General features: G+C 42.8%; 2 protein-coding genes across 2 annotated transcripts; both read right to left on the bottom strand.

Annotated features, from left to right (window-relative positions):
* Window positions 1-842: 842 nt before the first annotated feature.
* lgi2a (leucine-rich repeat LGI family, member 2a) lies at window positions 843-6,451 on the bottom strand. The gene is made up of 8 exons (XM_035148875.2): window positions 6,089-6,451; window positions 5,810-5,881; window positions 5,088-5,159; window positions 4,246-4,317; window positions 3,881-3,952; window positions 3,551-3,720; window positions 3,196-3,360; window positions 843-3,112 (listed from the first exon to the last, which is right to left on the bottom strand). The coding sequence occupies exons 1-8, from the start codon at window positions 6,265-6,267 to the stop codon at window positions 2,295-2,297; spliced, it is 1,620 nt and encodes a 539-aa protein (XP_035004766.1). The 5' UTR covers window positions 6,268-6,451; the 3' UTR covers window positions 843-2,294.
* Window positions 6,452-10,265: 3,814 nt separating this feature from the next.
* On the bottom strand, window positions 10,266-22,092 carry sepsecs (Sep (O-phosphoserine) tRNA:Sec (selenocysteine) tRNA synthase). Its single transcript, XM_035148876.2, has 12 exons — window positions 21,960-22,092; window positions 20,651-20,766; window positions 20,417-20,571; window positions 20,014-20,132; window positions 18,599-18,757; window positions 18,173-18,326; window positions 17,214-17,316; window positions 16,766-16,895; window positions 15,748-15,839; window positions 13,806-13,899; window positions 13,588-13,678; window positions 10,266-11,461 (listed from the first exon to the last, which is right to left on the bottom strand). The coding sequence occupies exons 2-12, from the start codon at window positions 20,762-20,764 to the stop codon at window positions 11,215-11,217; spliced, it is 1,458 nt and encodes a 485-aa protein (XP_035004767.2). The 5' UTR covers window positions 20,765-20,766; window positions 21,960-22,092; the 3' UTR covers window positions 10,266-11,214.
* Between the last annotated feature and the right edge of the window lie 243 nt (window positions 22,093-22,335).

Below are 22,335 nucleotides of genomic sequence, written 5' to 3' on the forward strand. Positions count from 1 at the left end.
CTTCCAAACATGAAAGACAACCTGTGGTAACCTTCAGTTTTCATAAAAACTCAAAGGGTGTTTAGTTTGTCCAGTCTGGGCTACTACAAGAAACATGGCTGCCTCCAAAGAGAGGACCCCCCCGATGTAAATATAAAGTATTTCAATATAAAGGGCCCATTCTAGGATCAAATACAACAATTTGTATAATTTAGAAAAAACACACTCGTGAAAACATCACTAGGATTATTTTATATCAAATTGCTCTCATTAGATCCCTTTCACCTAAATCTTACACACTGGACCTTTAATCGGTAGCTGTTGAGGCCTGTATGTAGCCTGACAGGTTGCCCTACCTTAATCGATAGCTGTTGAGGCCTGTGTGTAGCCTGACAGGTTGCCCTACCTTATCCCAAATAGGTTATGTTTTCCCACTGGTCTATTGGGGTAAATGGATTAAATGAGCTGTGTTTACAGTATATATGCTTTTCCAGTCTTATCAACCACTCAAAATGCTTCACACACACACTTTCATACAGAGCTTTGTCTATCACACACCATTGATACACCGTCAAACTCTTTCTACCACCTCAGAGAAAGTTGAAAGAAACCTTTGCCCTAAAACACATCTGTTTCTTTCCGTTGCTGCGTATTAGCTGATTAAAAGTGTTATATACTTCCCTGCAAGTGCTGATGACTATTCTTTTGCCATTTCTGTAACTTTAAGCTTCCATATATTTTGAGTTTTCACTTGAACATTATGGGGAGAAAATTAGCAAAATGAGAGAGATTAACAAAGTATCTTGTGTCAATAGTTTCATCATCCAAATGATCAATGCGCGATAGAACACACCTCACAATCATATATTTACACATTTATTTTCATACACAACTAATTAAACTTCCAGTATATTTTGAGAATAACATTCAATACGTTTAAAACTAAATAATAGAAAAGAATCTGCATGTTGTAAAGCCTTCATATTCCCTTATGTTTTTTTTTTAATTGCAATACCATTCACTTAATAAGGAGAAGTACTTTTTGAATTCTGATTTTGTTAGGTTCATCTTAAAAGAATTTGGCAAACACCCTTTTTTGAGTGTCATGCTCTTGCAAGCTGCGGTAACATTTCATTTAGTTTTCTTTAAAGTAAGTGCAAAGATCTCTTGGGATTTCTGGCTGACAGACAGGTAGTGGCATTGCTGTCCTTGTTTTATGTACATTTTGTTGCTTGTGAGTCAACATTTTCAAAGAACAGAAAGACGGACAGAAAAAGTATCCCAACTCAAGTGGATATATATATACATAGATTTAGTTTTCTTTATTTTTCAGACACATATTTGTCCTCGGATGAATGTATTTATTTGTTTGAGTCCACTGACTTCAGCTATGTGGAGCCTTTTCTTTGTGATAGCCTAAAAAAAAGGTTACAAAGTTAGCAGTCCAACAACTGGTGCTATTTTTACAAACTTGTAAGTAGGTGGAATTTCCCTGACATCACCTAAACACACCTCATGTCTACTTTGCCACTTTAAGTACCTCTGAGCTAAAATTGTATCTAACTGGGGATTTTCTATTCATATACATTTATCTAAGAAGGCATTAAACTATATCCAGTCCTGAATAATTCACCCCCAAAAAACACTTATTTTTCTTACTTCTTACTGTATGCGATATCATCTCTAGCACCCAGTAACCTTTTCCACTAAACTACACTCTAAAAACTGTGACCTCAGCGATGATAATTAAAGGTTTGTGCTTTCATTACATTCCCTGTGTGAAAAAAGCAAAGGGGTGTGATACTTTATCACGGCCAGCGGGAGGCACTGTGGGTCCATGAAACCCAGAAGGCAACATCCTGTACATTACCACCGGAACATGAGGTAGGTGGCAACCAAACCGGTTCCATCCTCAAATGTCGCAAATGGGAATAAATCAATATTTGTAACATGATATTTCTCTGAGGTTCTGGTTATTTCTGTATGGGTATAAAACCGTTAACAAAGGGGATAGTAAACACAAATCTATACATCCAAATGGATCAATTTTCTACCCTCAGGAATGTCAGCTGGATTTTCAGGGGGAGCTGCTTTTTACATTTACCAACCCCTCTTCTCCTCTTAAAAACTCAGATCTCTGAAAGTCTGAGAGACCACAAGGACAAGCCATTGAGAAATAGTAGAGACACCTTTAGGAACTCAACAAATTCCAAACACTACTTGACCCAGCTCAGAAAACCCTCTTGTCCCTCCACAAATATATCTTTGTCGTGGAAGACGTTAGATTGCGGGAGGGGCAATAAGGCACAGCCCCTTCACAAGCTCAAGTCAATGATGATGTGCTCATAGATCTGTGTGTTTCCCTTAAAGCTAGAGGCAAAGATGAAGTCCCTGCGGTCAGTGGGAACCACAGTGAAGGAGCGCGGCGCCTGGATGTACACCTCCTTGAAGCGGTCAAAGAGTTTCTTGTCATCATCCCACAGGTAGATCTGTGAGAAGGTGTAGTCACTTCCCAGGGCCAGGTAGATGCTTTCTTTGAAAGAGAACGGCTGCAGAATCATGGAGCCTCGTGAGGGCAAAGCCTGGATCTCTGCAAACTGTTTGGCACCCCAGCGTAGAACTTTGGAGTCTCCAATGTAGCGTGTCATAGCCAGGTAGAGTTCCCCCTTGATCCGAAAGTGCTTCACAGCTACTACATCCTCCATGTTGGGGATCTCGCCCTGCAGGACAAACTTCTGGTTGCTCCGGCTCCACTGGTAGATCACAGGCACCTGCGAGCGGCTTGCCAAAATAAGGTGGGCCTTCCCATCCAAGTCCAAGAACTCTGCATCCGTGTCGCGGTACCACTCATGCAGCGACTGGTATGAATAAAAGCCCTTATTGTTCCATTTGTAGAGGGTGGACAGGCCCGCTTTGGAGCTGTCAGCGATCACAAAGAACCAGTCAGAGCCTATCTGGAAGGCCTCAATGTCATTGGGCTTAGAGATCTTGGACACCTCAATGTCCTGGAACTTGCTGAACCTGCTTTGGTCCTCATCAAACCTGTAGATGTGGGAACCTCCAAAGAGCTGAGCCACGATGACAAACACCTGGTCTTCGATGACAACCGACTTGCAACCCACAATGGACTGACCTGAAAGGCAGGATAAGGAAACGAATAAGCTGATGGCATTAGCGTAAAAGTCCACCAGGGTACTGTTGTTATCTTTGTCATACCTGTGATGTTATCATAGGTCCTGAAATTCATCTCTATGTGGTCCCATTGCAAAACCATGCAGCTCTCGATGCTGGGAGCAGCAATAGTCACGTAGACATCATTCTTATAACTGAATGTGTCAACAGACAGAGATTCAGACGTCACAGATTGATGGAGGACAAAATCTGTAACAAAGACAAGAAGATTCCTGAATTCAAATGTGCACAAAGAAACAAATTCTAAAAATTGGTCACTTTAAAAGGATAAACACAACAATCAACACATTTGTCTTTTCTGTAGACGGCCTACTGTTTACTATGTCAGACTGGGGTAAGATGGTTGATATTGATGCCAGCTGGCTCCAGTGTTTCTCACCCGTTGAGATGCACTCGTTGTGCAGGCTGGCCATGTCATTGAGGCGCTTGTCCTTCATTTCCTCCGGTCCGGCACACACGACATCGGACACCGTGGCGTTGGTGTTCTTCAGCCACGTCATCAGCCACTTGGCACGGCAGTCACACTCGAAGGCGTTGCCCCGCAGGTCCCTGTGGAAGGGGAAAACTGAGCGTCATAGCCGAGAAACAACGTAGCCAAGCCAGAAGTGCCGTGGAAGAATAAAGTTAGGGGGAAGAAGATATATATTGTTCGCAGGATAGATTCGTACGACAACAGGGGACATTATTCGGTGCTATGTGACATACTTACAGCTCTATTAGTGATTCCAGGTCAATGAAGATGTCCCTGGGCAAGGAGTTAATTTTATTGTTTGACAAAGACCTAGAAAGAGCATCAATAAATCAATAATAAAATCAATAATTCAAAGATATACAACATGAGACAATCATAATTACTTTTCAAGCAAATGGGTGAAGACAACATTTCAGATTAATATTCAAATCTAGATAATTAATAATAATAATAATAATCATTCTGAATATCTCTGTAAACGTTCAACATTGTTATCAGTGTACTATTTAGCATCACTTCTAGTGTCACAGTTATTCTACATTAAAAATTACTTCAAGCAGATATATATTAGACTTAATTAATTAAGATTCGTTGAAACATACAAGTGAGTCAAGTCCCTGAGTCCCCTGAAGGCATATTTGGATGCGGTCTCTATCTTATTACTCTCGATGAACCTGTGGAAGATAAAAAAAAAAAAAGGGAAAATACTGTGAATTGTGTGATAAATCTAGAATATGTCACAACTGCAATTTACTCATTGTGTATAACTGATAATTCAAATCAAGCATTTTTGTTTCAAACACATTCAGCCTCAGTTTCTGTCAACAGGGTCCCCCTCTCTGTTCCAGTGGCATCCAAGTCCCACAAAGAATCATTTGGATACGGACTGTTTTAGTTTTAGACAAGAAGTAACAATGACTTCTGCAACAGTCGTGCAGATACTGACGCCTTCATTTGCTGTACGGCAACACTGGAAGTACGTGGATTTGTTGACAGGCAGTGGAACTTCGGGTGCATCACTTTTAACAGGTTGAAGTGGCTCAGTTATTGAAGGTAAAATATTTTTGTGAGGATGTGCACATACACTCTAGTGATGAAAACATTATATCTGTTTTTTAAATAAAAGAAAAACTGTAAAATGACACTTAAAGCCGTGTGATGAACTGTAATAAATGCATTAGTCTCTGCTTGTAATTATGTTTGGAATCCCAACAATAGATTTGTAATCTGTTATCTAGAAAATGGTTGTTGCCAAATGATTGAAGATTTTTATTTTTTACCAGGGTAAGAAACTAAATTCCACCAGAGGGCGTGTGATCCACACTTTCTCATTCAATCTGAAAAACCAACATCCAACCACATAACCTCATCATACCCATAACAACACTCCCGTTAGATGGTTTGGTTGTGTTATATTAAAGCGTGCAACGAGAGAGGAACTCACAGGTACTCCAGATGTGAGAGGCCCGAGAACGCATCATCCCTTATAGTTGTTAGAGAGTTGGAATTCAAAAGCCTGCAATGAAGAATAAAACACACATATTAACAGGAGCCGACATTATGCATGGTTTTATGCTTAATGTCGGAAAAACAGAGCAGAGGGAAAAACACTTCATGCAAAAACACAGTGACTACATGACATGACCAAGGTTTTCTGACCCTCTTCAAACACACATACACCACAAGATGTAAATCACATCAGTTTGGTTAAGTGCTCTACATCTGCCACGCCTTTGTTTATGCTGACATCACAGCCATCTCTGGTGGAGTCACACTGCAGATTGATGGCCTCTGCTTAAGTAGACTACAATATGGCCTGGGACGGCACCGACGGCTCCACACTTCACTTCCATTATTCATCTGCAGGTGTCCAACGGCAGCTCCCTGCTAATAGCTTTAACATGCACTAAACAGATGCATCACTGTGCATGCATCTGCAGAAAGTCAGCCACAGGACACATACGCCTTAATTGATTTATGCTATGTTAACAATGGGTTTGGTCATATGCAATGCAGCTTTACACGGTCAGATTCCATGTACCACTGCTCCACTGGGCAGTGGGGTGCATTTAAGCTTCGGAAATTCCAAAGGAGTTTGGAAATCTGCATCTGCACAGGAGCCCTATGGCTTCAAGTTCAGGGGGGAGAAATGGAAGGTGTTCTTACAGCAGCTGGAGAGACGGCATGTGAGCAAACATCGCTTCTTTGACCTCGGAGAAAGTCCCATTCACGATGCTCCTGAAGGGGGGAAAAAAGCAGAGCATGAAGAGGTAAGGAGATGCTGAAAAGTGATGAACTGAGGCGCAGGAGGCAGCGAGGACTGCATTGCCTCCCATATTTTGTCAAATGGTGCAAAACCAGGGATAACACTTGAATATCTCATACGTGCATGTATGATTTAGTAAAATAAAAAATAAACGATTACATGGTGGAGAGGCTACTCACAGAGAATTGATCTCGTTGGGGGAGATCCTCGGGACATAGGAGGACCCGACGCACATGATCGACTCCTTGGAGCAGCTGCATGTTGAAGGGCATCGGAAAGCCTTCTTGAAAAGAGCCGGCTGACACAGGCAGCACAGCGACACGGAGAGCAAAGCCCACATCTTGACAGCTGGCATCATCTTGCCTGGCGGGCTCGCATGTGTGGAGGCAGCAGCAGCAGCAGCAGCAGCAGATGATGATGATGATGGTGGTGGTGGTACAGTGGCACCGCGCGTTTCCACCCTGCACCATGAAAATGCTGCACTGGCTCCCTGACATCAGCAAATCAGCTGCAGCTCGCTCCCCTCCGTCCACTTTAATTATTTATCACGCCACCACGGCTGCAGCCCGGGGAACTGCTGGTTAAACAACCATGCGCCATGGAGGAAAATAGCGACACGAGGAAGCTGGACATCTGGTAACCTGTGCGTTGTTTAAAATCGCACTTAAAAAAAAGGAGGTTATCTTTTATTTAATGTAGTTTCAATACTTGCGCAAATGTAATGTTTCAAAAAATTAATTTACAAGGACCTCAGGCATTTTCTTTTTATTTGACAAATCCGGAATCTGCTTGTGTTATTTCTGGACATGTTTTTTGCCCCCAACACATAATTCACAAACAAATACATCCCATTAAAGACTCAACTGGGCATAATGCATTGGTTGATGTGTTATTACACAGGACACACCAGTGGAGCCCTCCACCAGCCACACGCTCCCAGGGGCGCAGAACTGCAGCACCATGGACAGTGCCTCTGAGCGTTTCAAACGAGCAAAGCTTTATTGATACTCGAACAGTGCCTCTTCTCAATTGGTCTGTGTCAATGCTCTGGGTCTACTTCAGCTTTATCCCTTGTCATTAGTGAGTCCTCCTTAGACAGTTCCACAATGTACTGTCACTTTTTTATTGTTCATGTGCTGGACGTTGTGTGCAGAGCTTTTTTAGAAACGGTCTGTGGTGCAGAGTGAGGTTCATCCTGCCTGGTTTATCTGCAATGACGATTTTACAGTCAGTGTTTTTCATAAAATGAAACTGAATTTGCTTTGTTCCTGTTCATGTGTGCGGCTTATATATACGAATTTGAATGTAAATGTAATTAAATTACCGAACTGATGAGATGTTTGTGGAATTAGTAGGTGGGTAGCACATCTCCTTCCGAGGGGAAGCACAGAGCAGCAACCATGGAAGTTGTAACCACAAAACTACGTGGAAAGTGCAAAGCAAAACAAAGACACAAATTAATAAGTAGGAGTAAAATAAAAATAATAAGTGAATATATGGTAAATCGGATTTTGGAGCACCTCTAATGTGATTGGGTAAATTATTTCTGTCGCTTTTCAAACTGCATACAGAGCCTATCTCAGTGCTATGTAGTCCATACATACTGTAAGCATAGCGTATATATGTTCAGAGACACCGCATTTAGCAAACTGCTACAAGAGGCTTTTTAGAATTATGTGAAAAATCCTTGGACAGTGCGACAAGGAATGAAGGAAGGCAGAAAGGACGGAAGAAAGGAAGGAGGAAAGGAAACAGAGGAAGAATGAATGAAAGAAAGAGTCACTAAAGAAACAAACAAGGAAAGACAAAAAAAGAAATAGTCACTAAAACTGAAAGAAAAAGAAAGAAATAAAGAACCAAAGAGTCACTAAGTTAAGACTTTACAGAGAATTTAAAAGAAAGATAAACTCAAAATAAAAACATATCAAGACAGACAGACCATAATAATCTACAATAACAAATTTCACAAACTCACAACTATTCCATCAGCAACCAATCCTGCGTTTAACTGTGTGTACACCAGGATGTTTTAGAGCTTTGTCAAACATTTCCATTCACTTTAAACCTTTACAGTACTCTTTAGTGTATCATACAAAAGAAACATGGGACTCACTTTTTAAAAATCACACTGTTCACATCATCTGTTTACCTCGAGAATATTTCTGGATTTGCCAAAGGCCAGAGAAAGTAACTGGTTCTCGTTTCAATTTCAGCAGATTTTGTATCATTTAGAACGTATATATTTATTATAAATACATCCATTTGTTGTTAATTTGACATGTACATTGCTACAAGAGAACTTTAAGACTTCAAATGAATAAAACAAACTTTTAGAAGAATTGCAATTATAGTACTGGCTCTGATATTTAGTACTGGCTCTGATATTTAAGCATAATTAAAACGATAAGGAGGTAAACTGTGGTCCGTCTGGTGTCATGTTCGTGCCACTCTGGCTCTACATCATTACTGAACTTCCACCTGGCAGCTGCTGGGGGCCAGGAGTGAAGGAGCAGCAGCATCCCAGGGTTACTCAAGACCTGAGTGACGTGTTTTTACAGGCAGCCTATTTTGGGTGAGGAAGGGACACAGGTGAACAATCATATAAGGGAAACCGGACACGGCGAGAATCTATAGCCTTTTAAACACTGAAAAAATGGATGAAAAAAAGTCAACGTATTGCTCGGTGCGAGTTCCTGTGAGGTTGCCATTTTCTGATTTACACACTGCAGCAGACTTGATCAATAGAGGAGTCGTTTAAAACTGTCCCTGACAACCTATTCTCACAGCGTCTCTGCAGCATCAGCAAAAGACGTGGGAACAGGGGACGGAGAGAGAAGAGCGGGGAAAGAAAAGGCACGTCGTGTTGTCTGAGCTGTTGCACATACAGAGGATGAGGAGCCTCTTCAAAAGGAAACAAAATCTCTTTTGTGTTTTGCGAAAGCCACTTTTGCTTTTCAGGGCACTGCACTGTACCGCTCAGTGTTTTCCCACTATATTCTGTTAATGGTTCAGTCCAGTGTAGGAGCAGAGAAAGTGTGCTGACACAGCACCCTGTATTCATCTGATTCCAGCCCACCTTCCCCCGATTGCGAATGCGTGTGAGAAACCAACGTCTGCTCACTGCGTTCATTGCTCAACCTGGGAACAGCGTGGATGCAGCAGCCGTGGCGGTCCGTACCTCTACTTCTGAGCCAAACATCGAGTGTTTCGTCTCTAAAACACACGGTGGGGGTCTGCTTGACGTGTCCCAAGATTTTCAGAGTGCAATCGACCTTGACGATCAGCAGCAGATGAGGGGGAGAGCACGGGAAGAATTTGGACAAAGCAATATAGATTCGTAGTCAGTCAGAGAGGCTTTAGTGGGAGTCTACGCTTGGTGCCTGAGGGGCCAATCTGTCCTAATGACGGAGAGTGGAGAGTACCGGGGAAATCGGCAGAGGACGCAAGAAATGTGAAAATATAGAAATCAACTCCACCTGCATGGTGAGGTTCTGACTGAAATTGATCCTGTGCTGTTAAACAGTATAACGTAGGTTGTATGCCTCCAACAACCAGTGCAGTTTTTGAGCTTTTACCACTGAAATCACATCATCTTTGAGTCCAAGTGACAACTGGTCAAAATTTGCAGGAATTCCCTAGAGGTAGACTTTAAATATCCTGTTCAAGATGCCAATAAAATGATTTAAGAGGCCACTCTGACCTTTGACTTCCCACATCGAATCAGTGACTCCGAGTGAACGTTTGTACCAAATTTCAAGAAATTCCCTCACGGTGTTCTTGAGATACCGTGTTCACAAAAATGGAATGGATGGACGTACCAGACCTAATGCCTCTGGCCACTAGTTGTCGCCGGCACAGAGCGGAACCAATAATAAAAAAAAAAAAAGTACAAAAGGTTGCTCAGTCCTGTTTTTTCCAACTTCATTTCATTTAGCCTCGCATTCGAGGACTGACACAGGGACTATGCTTAGATTTTTTTGATTTCTGTAATGCATATCACTAGTTCAAGAAAACATGGTCAAATAATCCACTTCTCTGAGTCTGAAATGGTCAATGTTACATACTTTGCACAACAGTGCACATGTCCTACTCTACATACAGGAGAGATCAATGTTTGCTGTACTTCATTGATTAGCTGCTACTTGCGAGCCTGAAAATAAATGAGCTAATCCAATATACAGGCTTCAGATGGAGTTAATGTTTCAGCGGCGCTCGCATCGCATTACAATACACAGCAGAAGACAGAGTGCAACATACTACTGTTTAAAGCTGTTTGGTTTTAGATGTCAGTGAGTGGAAAAGCTAAACGCATTCCCAGAACAGAAGAGTGGATAAAGTATGAAGTAAACAGAGGGATACAGTTCAAAATAGTTTATTGAATATTAGATTCAATATACAGCACTGTGGTATCTTTTACGAAATTTGTACATAATACATTAGAAGTCTTTTTAAAACGATTGACACAATTTTGGAGTTGTTTTGACATCTTTGCGGACGTTTAGTTCTAATTTTAGATCGGTGGCATGACTCTGCTTCTGAGATGCATATGTATGCAGATCATGTCCTTACAACAGCTGATAATTAGTACACCTCCACAGAACAGGGAACTATTCAGCGACATCAGCTTGTGTTGTTTTTTTACCAACACCTGCACAGTGTCATCGCTGCTGAGCTCATATCTTTGACCTTCTTACAGTGTCTCACGCACGCAGAGTTAGCGCAGGCACAAGACGCTCACACTAAGCAGAAATCCCTCAAGATGCTTTCAGACATGCACTGAACTCTGCGGACATTTTACGGAGGGGCTGCACGTGAGAACACAAATGTCCGACTGAGAGCGTCCGGACTTTCCTGCGGCCAGCCCCCCCAAGCAAAATCTCCCACGGAGATGATGTAAGATCGCAGCAGGAGAACGACCGCAGGATTCACCGTGTGTGAGTTGGAGCGATGAAGACGTTTCTAACACGCGACAGACGTAAAGTATCTCAGGATGAAAAAGAAGTGCCATACACGGAGGAGACACCGACAAGGATGTCAAAATAGCTTTTGGTGATAAGCGCCGACGCCGGTGTCGATCTGCGATAAACAAAAACATGTGATCTCTGCAGCGGAATTTATACGTTACATCCTGCCTCTGCCTGCTGCGCCACAACTCGCCTGAGCGCCCCGGAGATTCCTTTGCTGTTGTGGACACGTCTGAGAATGTCCTGCTGCGTAGTTCATGTGTGAAAGGCAGGACCCAATTCTCCATCATGTCTAAAAATGGCTTTTGTGTACGTCTGGAAATGTTGTCGTTTTCGTTGCGTCATTCTCCCGGTGTGTCGTCGCAGCGGGATGGGGGCACCACGGAGCTGCTCTTGGCCACATTGGACTCTTTCCTCAGGGTCTTCAGGCACTTGTCGAGCCGTTTGATGCACAGCGTCACATCTTCTCGGGTGATGCCCACAGCAGAGGCAGCGTTGAGGTAGGGGCAGGGGTACGCGTCTGAGTGCGACATGAAGCCGTGGAAAGTGTGGCCGCTTATGGTCTGCTCCTTGCCCAGCGGTATTACCCTAGAAACATGGATGAAAACAAGGATGATGTAGCACAGCGATGATTATTTGAAACAACTGGAACCAATGACTTCATCACAACCCGACGAACACTACGCACTTAAGTCCAGTCAAGTTTATTCATAAAGCAAACTTAAAACAACCAGAGTTTTGAACAATAAATACAAAAAAAGAAATATAGGAATAAAATACAATATGATAAAATATTTAAGATAAAAGGCTATCAAAAGAGTAGTAAATTACAACAAAGGAAAAAGCCTGAGAGAACCTATCGTTTCACCATTGTTTCTACCCGTTTGCGCTGCAAGCAGTTGACCAATCACAACAGTGCTGGGCGAGTTGGCCAATCAGACTAGGCTTTATCGGAAAGGGAGGAGTTAAAACCAGGCGTTTCAGACTGAGGCTGAAAAGAGGAGCTGCAGCAATGGACAGTTTGAGGAAAGTGATGCGTTTTCTGAATATTAAAGTATGTAAACATTTTCAAGTAATAAACCAAATTTAAATTATGAACCTGGATATGAGCAGGAGGGAAGGAAAGACGTAAAAGTTTCATACAGCAAGAATGAGACAATGTCATCAAGCAGAGATGAAAGAGCTGAGGCGGTGCTGCATTCCCAACATACAGTAACTTTGAAGTTTTTACACTGTTAAACTGCAGCTCCAAATGTATCAAACTCAAAGCGACGCCTCTGAAATCTGGCAGCGTGTCACCACTGTCAGCACAGTTCAAACTCACTTTAATGTGAAATCCATTACTGGCCAGCTATTAGGACTGTGTGCACGGGAGAGACTATAATGGTAGAGGGATGCATTGTCAGAAGATGTAGAGCTGTGTTAATCGTTTTTTCTGGATAAGAGACCAACTTAGAGCTGGTGTGGAAAAAGCCAGCTCCCTCTGACGGTGTCCACGATTCGCACGAGCGTATTTCACTTAAGAGTTATGACAAACTCCTTCAAATTAAATATCTAGATTAATATGCGTCATTGAAGCATGGACTCTGGAAGTCGGTGCCTCTCATTTAGTATGCTACTGAGATACAAGGACAAAAGACTTAAGTAGATTGTGATGCTCTGACCTTGGAAAAATGCTCATTTGGAAGAGAGGATGAGAGTACGTGGGAAGCGTGGAGGCTATTACTTTGCTGTTATTATAATGAAATTGAGCCATGATGTATTCAAATCTGAATGTGAAACAGACACAACAGAATAACTCCTAATAAATCATCCCTTCCTGATATTTAAAATAATTGCCCTGTGGTTGTCTGTTGCCCCGGCCACCAAGTACAGTTTAAAGGTTCAGTGTGTAGAATGTAGGGACGTCTAGTGGTGAAGTTGCATATTGCAGCTGAATACCCCTCACCCCACCCTCCTGTGGTAGCCTTCAGTTGTCATAAAAACTCAAAAATGTGGGGTTTTTTGTCCAGTTTGGACGACTGTAAAGAAACATGGTGGCCGCCGTAGAGAGGACCCGCTCCTGATGTAAATACAAAGTATTTTAATATAAAGGGCCCATTCCAGGGTAAATAAAACAACAATTTGTAAAGATTTTGATGAAACACACTAGTGAAATCATCTAAATCACTAAGATTATTATATATTAAATTTATGCCAATAGATCCCTTTCACCTAAATCTTACACACTGAACCTTTAAGTCAATGTACTCATATGAGGTCACTGTGACCTTTGACCTTTGACCAGTTAAATCTAATCAGTTAATCTCTGAGTCCATGAGACTAAATTCCCAACTGTCCTCTGGACACTGGCTGGCCATTGGCTGGTGCCGGCGTGGAGGCATAAAAACAGAGACCCCAAAAGTAAAACTTGGTATTTACGGAGCCGTTAGTGACTGAGGAAGAAAGCAAAACAGGAGAATTGACAGTCCGGAGAAAAAGCTGCAGAGTTTGTGCCTGTTGTGGACACAACATTGCAAAGGAAACATCCTAATCAATTAGGAGGCGGCCCTGATAAGATGGGCTGTCTAATCATCTCAAGTAGTTTGCGCTGCCTGATTGCCAATTTTTGTTTGCCAACACTTATCTCGCCCACACACACAAACCTCTGCACCCTTGTCTTCCCCTCCCATGTTTCCCATGATCGTAGCATTGCCCTTGACAAGTTTTCATACCTGGCTCCGGACACTTGCCGGGTGAACAACATGGAGCCCAGCTGAGTCACTGCTTTGTCGCTGTCGGCCTGGAGACCATCCAAAGACATGGCTGAAGGACAGACAGGCCACATACACACAATTATTCCATTAGTTTAAGAAATGTAGGGTCAGAAATATAGAACAGAATATCGATAAACGATACAGGCTTTGGTCTGTGGCCGGAACATTGAGCTTACCCAGTGAAATGGGGTTATGTGGGGTGTGAAGCAATCTCTCCCCGTGTGCAGAGGCCAGACTCTTCAGCTCCTGAGCCAGGAGCAAATAAATCTCCTGCAGGCCGTGCAGACACAGAGAAAACATGAAGTGACAGAACAAGAGCGGGCCAGGGCCAAACAAAAGAACTATAAATAGCAGCACAATGCTTCTTTCCCACACTGCCACAGCCTTATTTTAGCAGCAGCAGCAGACGCCTTGGTTTTTTGCTAATCAAGCAGATCTACCCACAAGTCTGTGTCCCTTCCTCCCCCTTTCTCTCTCTCTGTCCTGCCTGCCCGAGTGCCCCCCCTCCCCCCAAAGCTTCAGCACAAGCAGTTTGTCATCTACCTCTCCATCTCTGGCCACGATCTCCACTCACATCCAATGTCCACCTCTGGGATCAATTAGAGCGGCAGGAGAGGATAACACATGCTTTTATTCGAAGGTTTTAGCATCCACGCGTTTTAAATTACGCTGACAAAGTGTGTTTGGCTCAGAGTATCAATGCAGTGTGTGTTTGTGTGTGTGTGTGGGTTTGAAAGACTGAAAAAAAGAATGGTGGGAGTTTTCAACACAGATGTTATGAGACCGGGCACAAACAACACCTCGCAGTGTTTTTGTTGCGTTTGTTCCCCAGTGAAGCGTCGCACGTCAACGGTTCGGCTCATCTGCAACAACGGGTGTGTGTGCGCTGACTCATGCTTTCCTAATTTGAAAGCATCGGGAGGAGAAATATTTTCTCTGTCATGAATTTAGACAAAAACAAGCCTTTCAACGATGTCAAGTGTCTCCAAGTGTCCCTTGTTCTCTACTAACAATGGACGACTTTATGGTCCCAAGAGGAGGGGGCGCTGGTGGTGGTGAGTGTGTGCTTGGCTACGACTCTGCAGACAATAAGTGTGTGTGTGTGTGTGATGACAAAAAAAAACAAAAACACAACATCTGCTGGTTCTTTTCAACATCTAGACATTTTCTAAAATGGTTACTTGAGGCTGTAAATGAAATCTCGAAATGTTTGAATAATTTAAAGCTTTCTGACCCTGAGAAGGATGTGAGGAAATCACTCTACACAACATGGAGAACAGGTCTGGTGCATTAATTATGCATCATGTGGACCAAGGGGAATCGATAAGCCTTGATGGCGTCGTAGAGTCATGTGAGAGGCTGGAGGAATTTCCTCGATATATATTTCTGCTACGGGGTCAATTTTTACGCTAATGGCAAATAGCAAATTCTGGGAGAGTGTCATATTTAGATATGGGCACTTCAGGTAGCGTCTACTACTCATTTTAGAAAAACAAATCTCTTTCCCCTGCTTCTGACAGAAGAGTCTCTTATTTCTGAGTCTTCCCTGAGGTCTGTGCATCAAGAGAAACAGATATAGTCCAGAAAGGTTTTACAGTACATTTTCAGTCCAGCCGTTTGGAGGTGTGAGAATGGTGCAGTGCCTCCTGTTTAAAGAGGGGAATTGCTGCATTGTGAGCAACTCTGCTTTAAAGCAGGGAGCCACCAGGGGATGTTTTCAGAAACTTTCTGGATCAATTTTATCTCGCTAAAGCAGACCCTTCCCTCGACAAAGCTCGCTGCGTGTTCGAGCTGAAAGTTTCGTCCTCAGGCAGATTGCAGGTAAAGCAAAGCCGCACGCACGCGCGCGCACACGCACACGCACAAACACACACACACACACACAACATGTGATCCACTGCAATTCAATACGACTTATGTAAGCTGTTCTTCAGGGGAAAGATGTTGACACAGCACACAGAGACGGATATTCAGAAGAACTCTAATGCACAGTTGACATTGCGGCAGTGTTTTTAATCCACAGGACACTGTTCCACTCCTACCATCTGAGGGCATCCAGATCCCACACACAAGTCAAACTATATTTGGCCTGATTAAGTGACGCGTGCGTGCTCTCACCTTTCTTTCTGACAGGAGTTTCTTGTAGCCGCTGGCTCCCAGAGTCAGTAAGGTGATGAGGACGTCAAGGGAGGGCGAGGCTGAAGCTCGACCTGGACACAGAAGGACAAGAAGCAACATTGTGAGGCACAACAGACAGATATTCTGTTGTTTACAACGACGAAAATAAAGACTATGGCAATCTGTATCTTAAATAGTGCAGTGCACATTCTAAACCTGCCTCTTTGGACTGGGCTGTTTGCTTGGCCTGTGGTGATGCTGGTTGCAGCTTTCTTTGTGAAACTGAAAGTGATCTGCAGGAATTGAGGCACGGCAAGTAAGGACGCAATCTGCAGAACCCTGAAGCCTCGCCACCGTGTCACTTACACTGATGACTCCTAGATGCTGCTGCTAGAGAGCACTGGTCGTCTGTTTATTAAAAATGTATTAATATAGTATATCGTGGGTCCAAATCGTACCAAATGTAACATTGCACTTCCTTGGGCCCTGAACAATACACAACACCCAAGGGTGAAGCTGATAATATGAACGCCTCTTGATATGTGAGCCACAGACAGACGGACAGAGATTTTTGGAATTATTAGATGTGTCAAAAGAAAAAATGAAACACCACCATTTTAAGTTTTGGAAAGCTGGTATATGTATAAAAGTATTCGGTAGAAAAAGATGTTTATATTCCTTGAAGATAGGGTATAAACATCCTTTTAGTGCAATTGTTGCAGCCCGGGCCTGCAAGCCATTAGAGACTGTTAACTGTGCTGATTAAAAATACACAGCAATCACAATCTTCACAAAAGGAATAAATGATCGATTACTAATAATTGATATATCATGACTGTCTTCACACCCCCAAATTTATCATATTTTATTGGTTCAAAATACAAAATTGTGTCATAAAGAGGAAAACAAAAGATGCGCATTTCATATATTGAAGAAACACAACAGGAAATAAGGGATACAAATCTTTAAAAACAAGCAGATGCAAAAGATGTATGGGCATTAAAACACAGCCACTCACCTGGGTACATCTGACTAATCTCCTGTACAAAGGACTCATCGAAACCTGCTATTATGGCGCCACCTACTGGTACCATGAAGTTCTTGTCCAAGCTCTGGACAAAGGCGTCGATTCTCCCAACACGAGCCCCCTGATGAAAGACAAGACGTGAAACATTTCACTAACCAGTGAGCAAAGAAAATATGATGACAAACTATTTTTTAGAATAGTCGGTAGTTGTAAGAATGGGGGTGACAAACATAACAATATGTGCTATTTAAATAAGAATAATGTGTTCTTGTTTAAGTCGCTTTCATCATGTCCCTGTGGCTCTTATATTGAAGGAGAAATGACAGAGACATGTACACAACATTTTTGTATTCAGTTGTGGGCTCCACTTTAAACTGCTCTACAAGCACTACTTCAACCACACAAATGAGAGATGCACTGGGGATGAGGTGGTACCTACCTGTTGTATAAGGTGCATGCATTTGGACGACTGTACGCCATACGCATTGTTAACTATGTGGGGGATGTCGTATTTGGCACATATAGTGGCCAGCTCCTCCAGCCTGCAACACAACACAACACGGACATGAAGAGCTGACATTGTCTTTACTTGAAAAGAAATGACATCTGTGAAAATAAAATCTTTCATATTTTGAGTCTTTGGAGGTTGTGAAAGTGGCTGATGATCTCCTGCTTCATTTCATTCCATTGACACTCCAGTCTCCAGCCTTTAGAGCCTGGTCACACATACACAAAGTCGCATGTTAACAATATCTTTTAAACGATTTTGTGGCTTTTATTTTTTCCCAATCAAGATCCAATTTGCCAAGGTTTCACTTCCGACATGTACACAGCTAACCAATCAGAATGCATTTTGATGACAATGTCCCATGTTGAAGCAGTAAGTAGGAACTTCCTCCTCTATCCAGGTTGATACAAAGTTTATTTGTGTCGATTTATTTCATATATTTGTCTTTATTGTGCCTTTATCATTGCTCACAGTTATTTTTGTCTTGAAAAGAATGTGTAACTGACCTGAAGTTAGGATCAATCAACAGGCAACACAACTCCAGTTGTAGAAAATCAATGAACAAAATGTGCACAGCTAGGACTGTTCACAAATCAACGAGTCTTCTGTCAAATTAAATACTCAAGAAAAAACTATGATCTTGGTGCCGTCAAACTGTCTGACGGACATTGTGAAATATGTCCTGAAGCGGATGTGGTACATATGAATCAGTGAAACTCACCAAGATCTCCTCTAGTCATCAATATTGTACCCAGATATTAAGTGTTGCTTGATGTTGATTCCATCTTTGTTTTTCCCATGGCACGTCAAAAATGTCCTTCCTAATTATTGGCTGTTTCATGCCGCTTATTTGCAAAGGGAGTAAGAGTATAAATGAGAGCTTGTATCACCTGTCAGGGACTCGCGGGGCGAAGCAGGACGTTGTCGAATGGACACACAGGATGTTGTCGGCGCCAAGCTCCTCGACCTTCCGCTCAACTGCTTCCAAGTCGGTGCGCAACTCGTCGCCCTCAAGAACGTTCTCCACCACCACCGGTTCAAAACCTGACGGAACAGTCGCATATGAGCAGGAGGCAGCGAAAAGCCCAGAGTGCTTCTGTGAGGATTTAACAATGCTGACAAAGAAATGTGTCACCACATAATTCATACTATCCAGCAAAGACACTTTACATGGCTCCACTTGAGAAGCAAACATTATGAATGAAATTCTCCAGCACTACTGAGGCTCTACCTGCCTCCATGTATATAACAACACTGAAGTGTGTGAACAGGACGTACAGCTGACATGACGCTGGCCATTAAAGTCGTGTTATCACCTGCTGTGATCATGGCTTTGAAACAGGACTTCTGGTCGATGCGAGGCCAAAGGATGTAGCGAGCCTTGGGCCTCCGATGACGAAGGGTCAGGAAGCACAGGGTCAAGCTCATACCTGTTGCCAAGGGGACGACAAAGCAGCTTGCCACACTGCGCACACCTGTTATCAAGAAACACAAGGCTTACTGTTGTTTTCCACACAAGTACTAACAGTCAGCCTGGGAAATCATCAGTATTATGGCTTCTCTGAAAAAAATAACTGTGATTATATCGAGGGAATGTTTAATGCTAATTCTATTTTACAACATGGAGATGTGACGTTTGAATGAGGTAGGCATTTAGAAGGCCAAGAGGGTCCCAACTGTTGTGTCTCAATTCAGGGGCTGCATTCTTTGGAGGACGCGGCAGACCGCAAAGGCCGAACCGAAATGAGACAGTCTGGACTACAGAGGATTTCCAGGATTTCCAGCGTCACCAGCTTGTCCTGCTCTTACTGTTGTTGCTTAGCAACAGAGCAGAAGTTGGACAGGACGAGGGAGTTTGAATGTGCTTTGGTTTTTTAACACGTGCGTCGTTAGCTGTTCGGCTGAGTTGAAGGTTGACGCTCAAGCATCAGACGTCTCGTCACTTGCCGGAGCCGTTACCTCTATAAAAAACGGGGGCATTTGGAGGAACCTTCAAAATGGGACAGCCTAGTTGCACCGCTGTGACGCAATCTGTCTTCAAATGTTTTTGTCTGTTTTGAACCCCTCAAATTTCTGCAACTACAATATTTATCTTTCCCTCTGCTACCCAAAACTAATTTTTCTTAGACATTTCATTGGTTAAAAAGTCATCATATAATGAGAAAATAAAGAATAAAATAAAATAAATATATATATGCTCCACATACCCAATTGGTTAGTTTCTTAGACATTTCATTGGTTAAAAAGTCATAATATAACGAGACAAAAATGTGTGTATGTGCGTACTGCATCGACGTGCACAAGCGACGCACCAAACGGACGCAGGCTACGCGAGGCAGCCACAATGTGACTACACATATGATTAGTCAACTACTTTTCAACAACAACAGCAGCACCCCCTGCTGCATATCAGCTGTAGACGCATTGCCACTGCCACTGCTGTATTACTGCACCGTTTAACAAGACTTGTCTACACCGAAGCACAGCGTCGACAAGACGTTTTTGAATATTCGAGTAGTCTGTGAACTCCTACAGGAGACAGGCTGATCTGACACACCCCCTCTAAAATGAAAACTAGCCTCAAATTAAAAAGTTATTCTCATAAACATTATGACTTTATTCTCATCTTTAACTGGCCCTAATACTCAAAAAATCTAGTATTCGTTCGCAAAAATATCAATTGTTCTGGCACAGGATAACACCCCTTGTTTAACTGATCAGGTTTACACACCTGTGAGCTTTAAGATGTCCAACACAACTGAGTTGGTCAGCTTGTTCAGCAGACTGGATCCTGCCGCTTTGGGCTGAATAGCGGCGATGTCACCCGACCGACCGATGCCATGGATCAACCTACATGAAACAGCTGAATGTCACAACAGGACCCGTTAAACAACTTCCTAAACTTTGTGAAGTGTGCAAATCTGAATACAAACTTCTGAACAGTGTTTATATCAGCCAGCAACTGTAACGTCTGGGGTGAATCTGAAAGACTTTCCTATGCCAAATATAATCACTCAAAAACCTAATGTCCATTTACTAGTTTTTTCTGGAGATTTCAGCAGAGCCGTTTTCAGCCATGAACTACAACTACGACGCTCTATTCAAATCTAACCAAGATGATATCAAACTTGTACCTGTAATGTCGTCTCGCCACAAGGCTGGACGCCACCCGGCCTTCCCTCTCCCCCACTCCACAGTTGCCGAGGAAGTTGTTGCTGTCCATCACAGCCAGCTCGTTCAGGAAGAGCTCTACGGTGCTCTCGCTCCATCCCTCCTCCGGACACTTGCCCTGCAACACGCACAAAGTGAAATGACAACGTGTTTGTGTCGCGATCGTGACGACACCTGACGTCAGCAGTTGGCTTTACCTGCTCCAGCAAGTGTCTGATGAGCTGCTCGTGGCCGCGTCGCGCCTGAGACCCCTGTCGAATGTAGGAGGCCGACACGATCTTCTCACTCAGGGTGAAGTTTTCGCTGTTCATCTCTGCCAAACAGACAGAGCGTCATGTTACCGTTAGCAGGTGTATGGAATTCATACTTAATGGTTTGGGTTAATTTTGTGTAAAGATGAAAATATCAGTACTGCGATATATCGTCATTTTGACTAGATAATCAATATGCTGGAGTCAAGCATTGATATTGCAATTTCAAAAAGTCTGGCGCTCTAAACAGAATTCCCTGCCAATTGCAAGTTTATGGCCATTTTCCATTGGAATGACGGCACATGTGGACATGTGTGTTTGGTTCAGACTAAAGAAGAAGTAAGATAAGACTTGAAGCAGTTTTTGTTTGTTTCATCTCAGTTGGTGCCTAACTCTGTGAATCGGACACCAAATTGCAGTGAACAAATACACAAATCCTGCACTACTTCTTCAGTTAGACAGACATCATGATGTATCAATCATCGCAGAATCGCTGTATCGTGATATGATCATTATCGTTGGCCCTGTATCGTCATATATCGTGAGTTACCCTGCGATTCCCACCACTAGTGAAGACACGTTTGCTGATACATGTTGAAGGATCAGTGTGTAGAACCTAGTGGTGAGTTTTCATATTGCAGCTGAATACCCCTCAGCTCCAAACATGACAGAGAACCTGTGGTAGCCTTCAGTTGTCATAAAAACTCAAAAAGGTGTTTAGTTTGTCCATTCTGGGCTACTGTAAAGAAACATGGTGGCCCACACCCGATGTAAATGTAAAGTATTTAAATATAAAAGGGCCCGTTCTAGAGTAAAGACAACCACACTTCTTACAATTTAGGTGATTACACACTAGTGAAAACATCACTAGGATTATGTTATATTCAATTTCTGCCAATAGATCACTTTTACACACACTGGACCTTTAATTGTTGCATTACCCTGCACATAATAACAGCTTTTTCTTACATGTATATAAAGTCATACATAGTGTTGCACGTTCCTGGCATGTTTCAGATTGTGTGTATGAAGCCTGCAGCAGACAGCAGAAGCACAGAGGTCAGAGGTCACAGGTCACAGCAGAGGTCACAGGTTCACAGCCGTGTCAACACATGCAGCCTGTGCTCTGTCAGTCTCGTGCTGTTCACTGTGGGAAGAGGCCGCTAGCTCAGCGATGCTATGCTATGCTAATGTCTCCACAACGGGGCCGTGTGGTGACGACGAGACAGCTTCAGATCACGTTCGTGTTTCTTACCGTTCACCTTCCCCGCCTCGTGTTTCTGTGCTGAGAGCTGAGCGACAGTCCGCAGCGGCGGAATCAGTCCGGAAGTAGCAGCCGCTGCGTCGCGCTGTCACGTGACCACGCAAGCAGGTCATGTGACCGACCCTGTGTTCAAGCGCGTCGAGCCGGTCGATTTCAATATTCAATATCCGGTGACCTTTTTTATTTTTTTATTGAAAACTTGAAATCCTGACAAATAATAACAACTAACAAAGCACATTATGCACAAATGATATTACATAAATGAATAATTATTTAAATAATAACAAATGAATGAATGAATAAATAAAATACAAATTACATTATAAAAATCATAGTAATAAGTTCTCTTTAAGTTCCACTAGAGGTC

The sequence above is a fragment of the Hippoglossus stenolepis genome, chromosome 23 (assembly GCF_022539355.2).
Source record: "Hippoglossus stenolepis isolate QCI-W04-F060 chromosome 23, HSTE1.2, whole genome shotgun sequence".
Lineage (NCBI taxonomy): Eukaryota > Metazoa > Chordata > Actinopteri > Pleuronectiformes > Pleuronectidae > Hippoglossus > Hippoglossus stenolepis.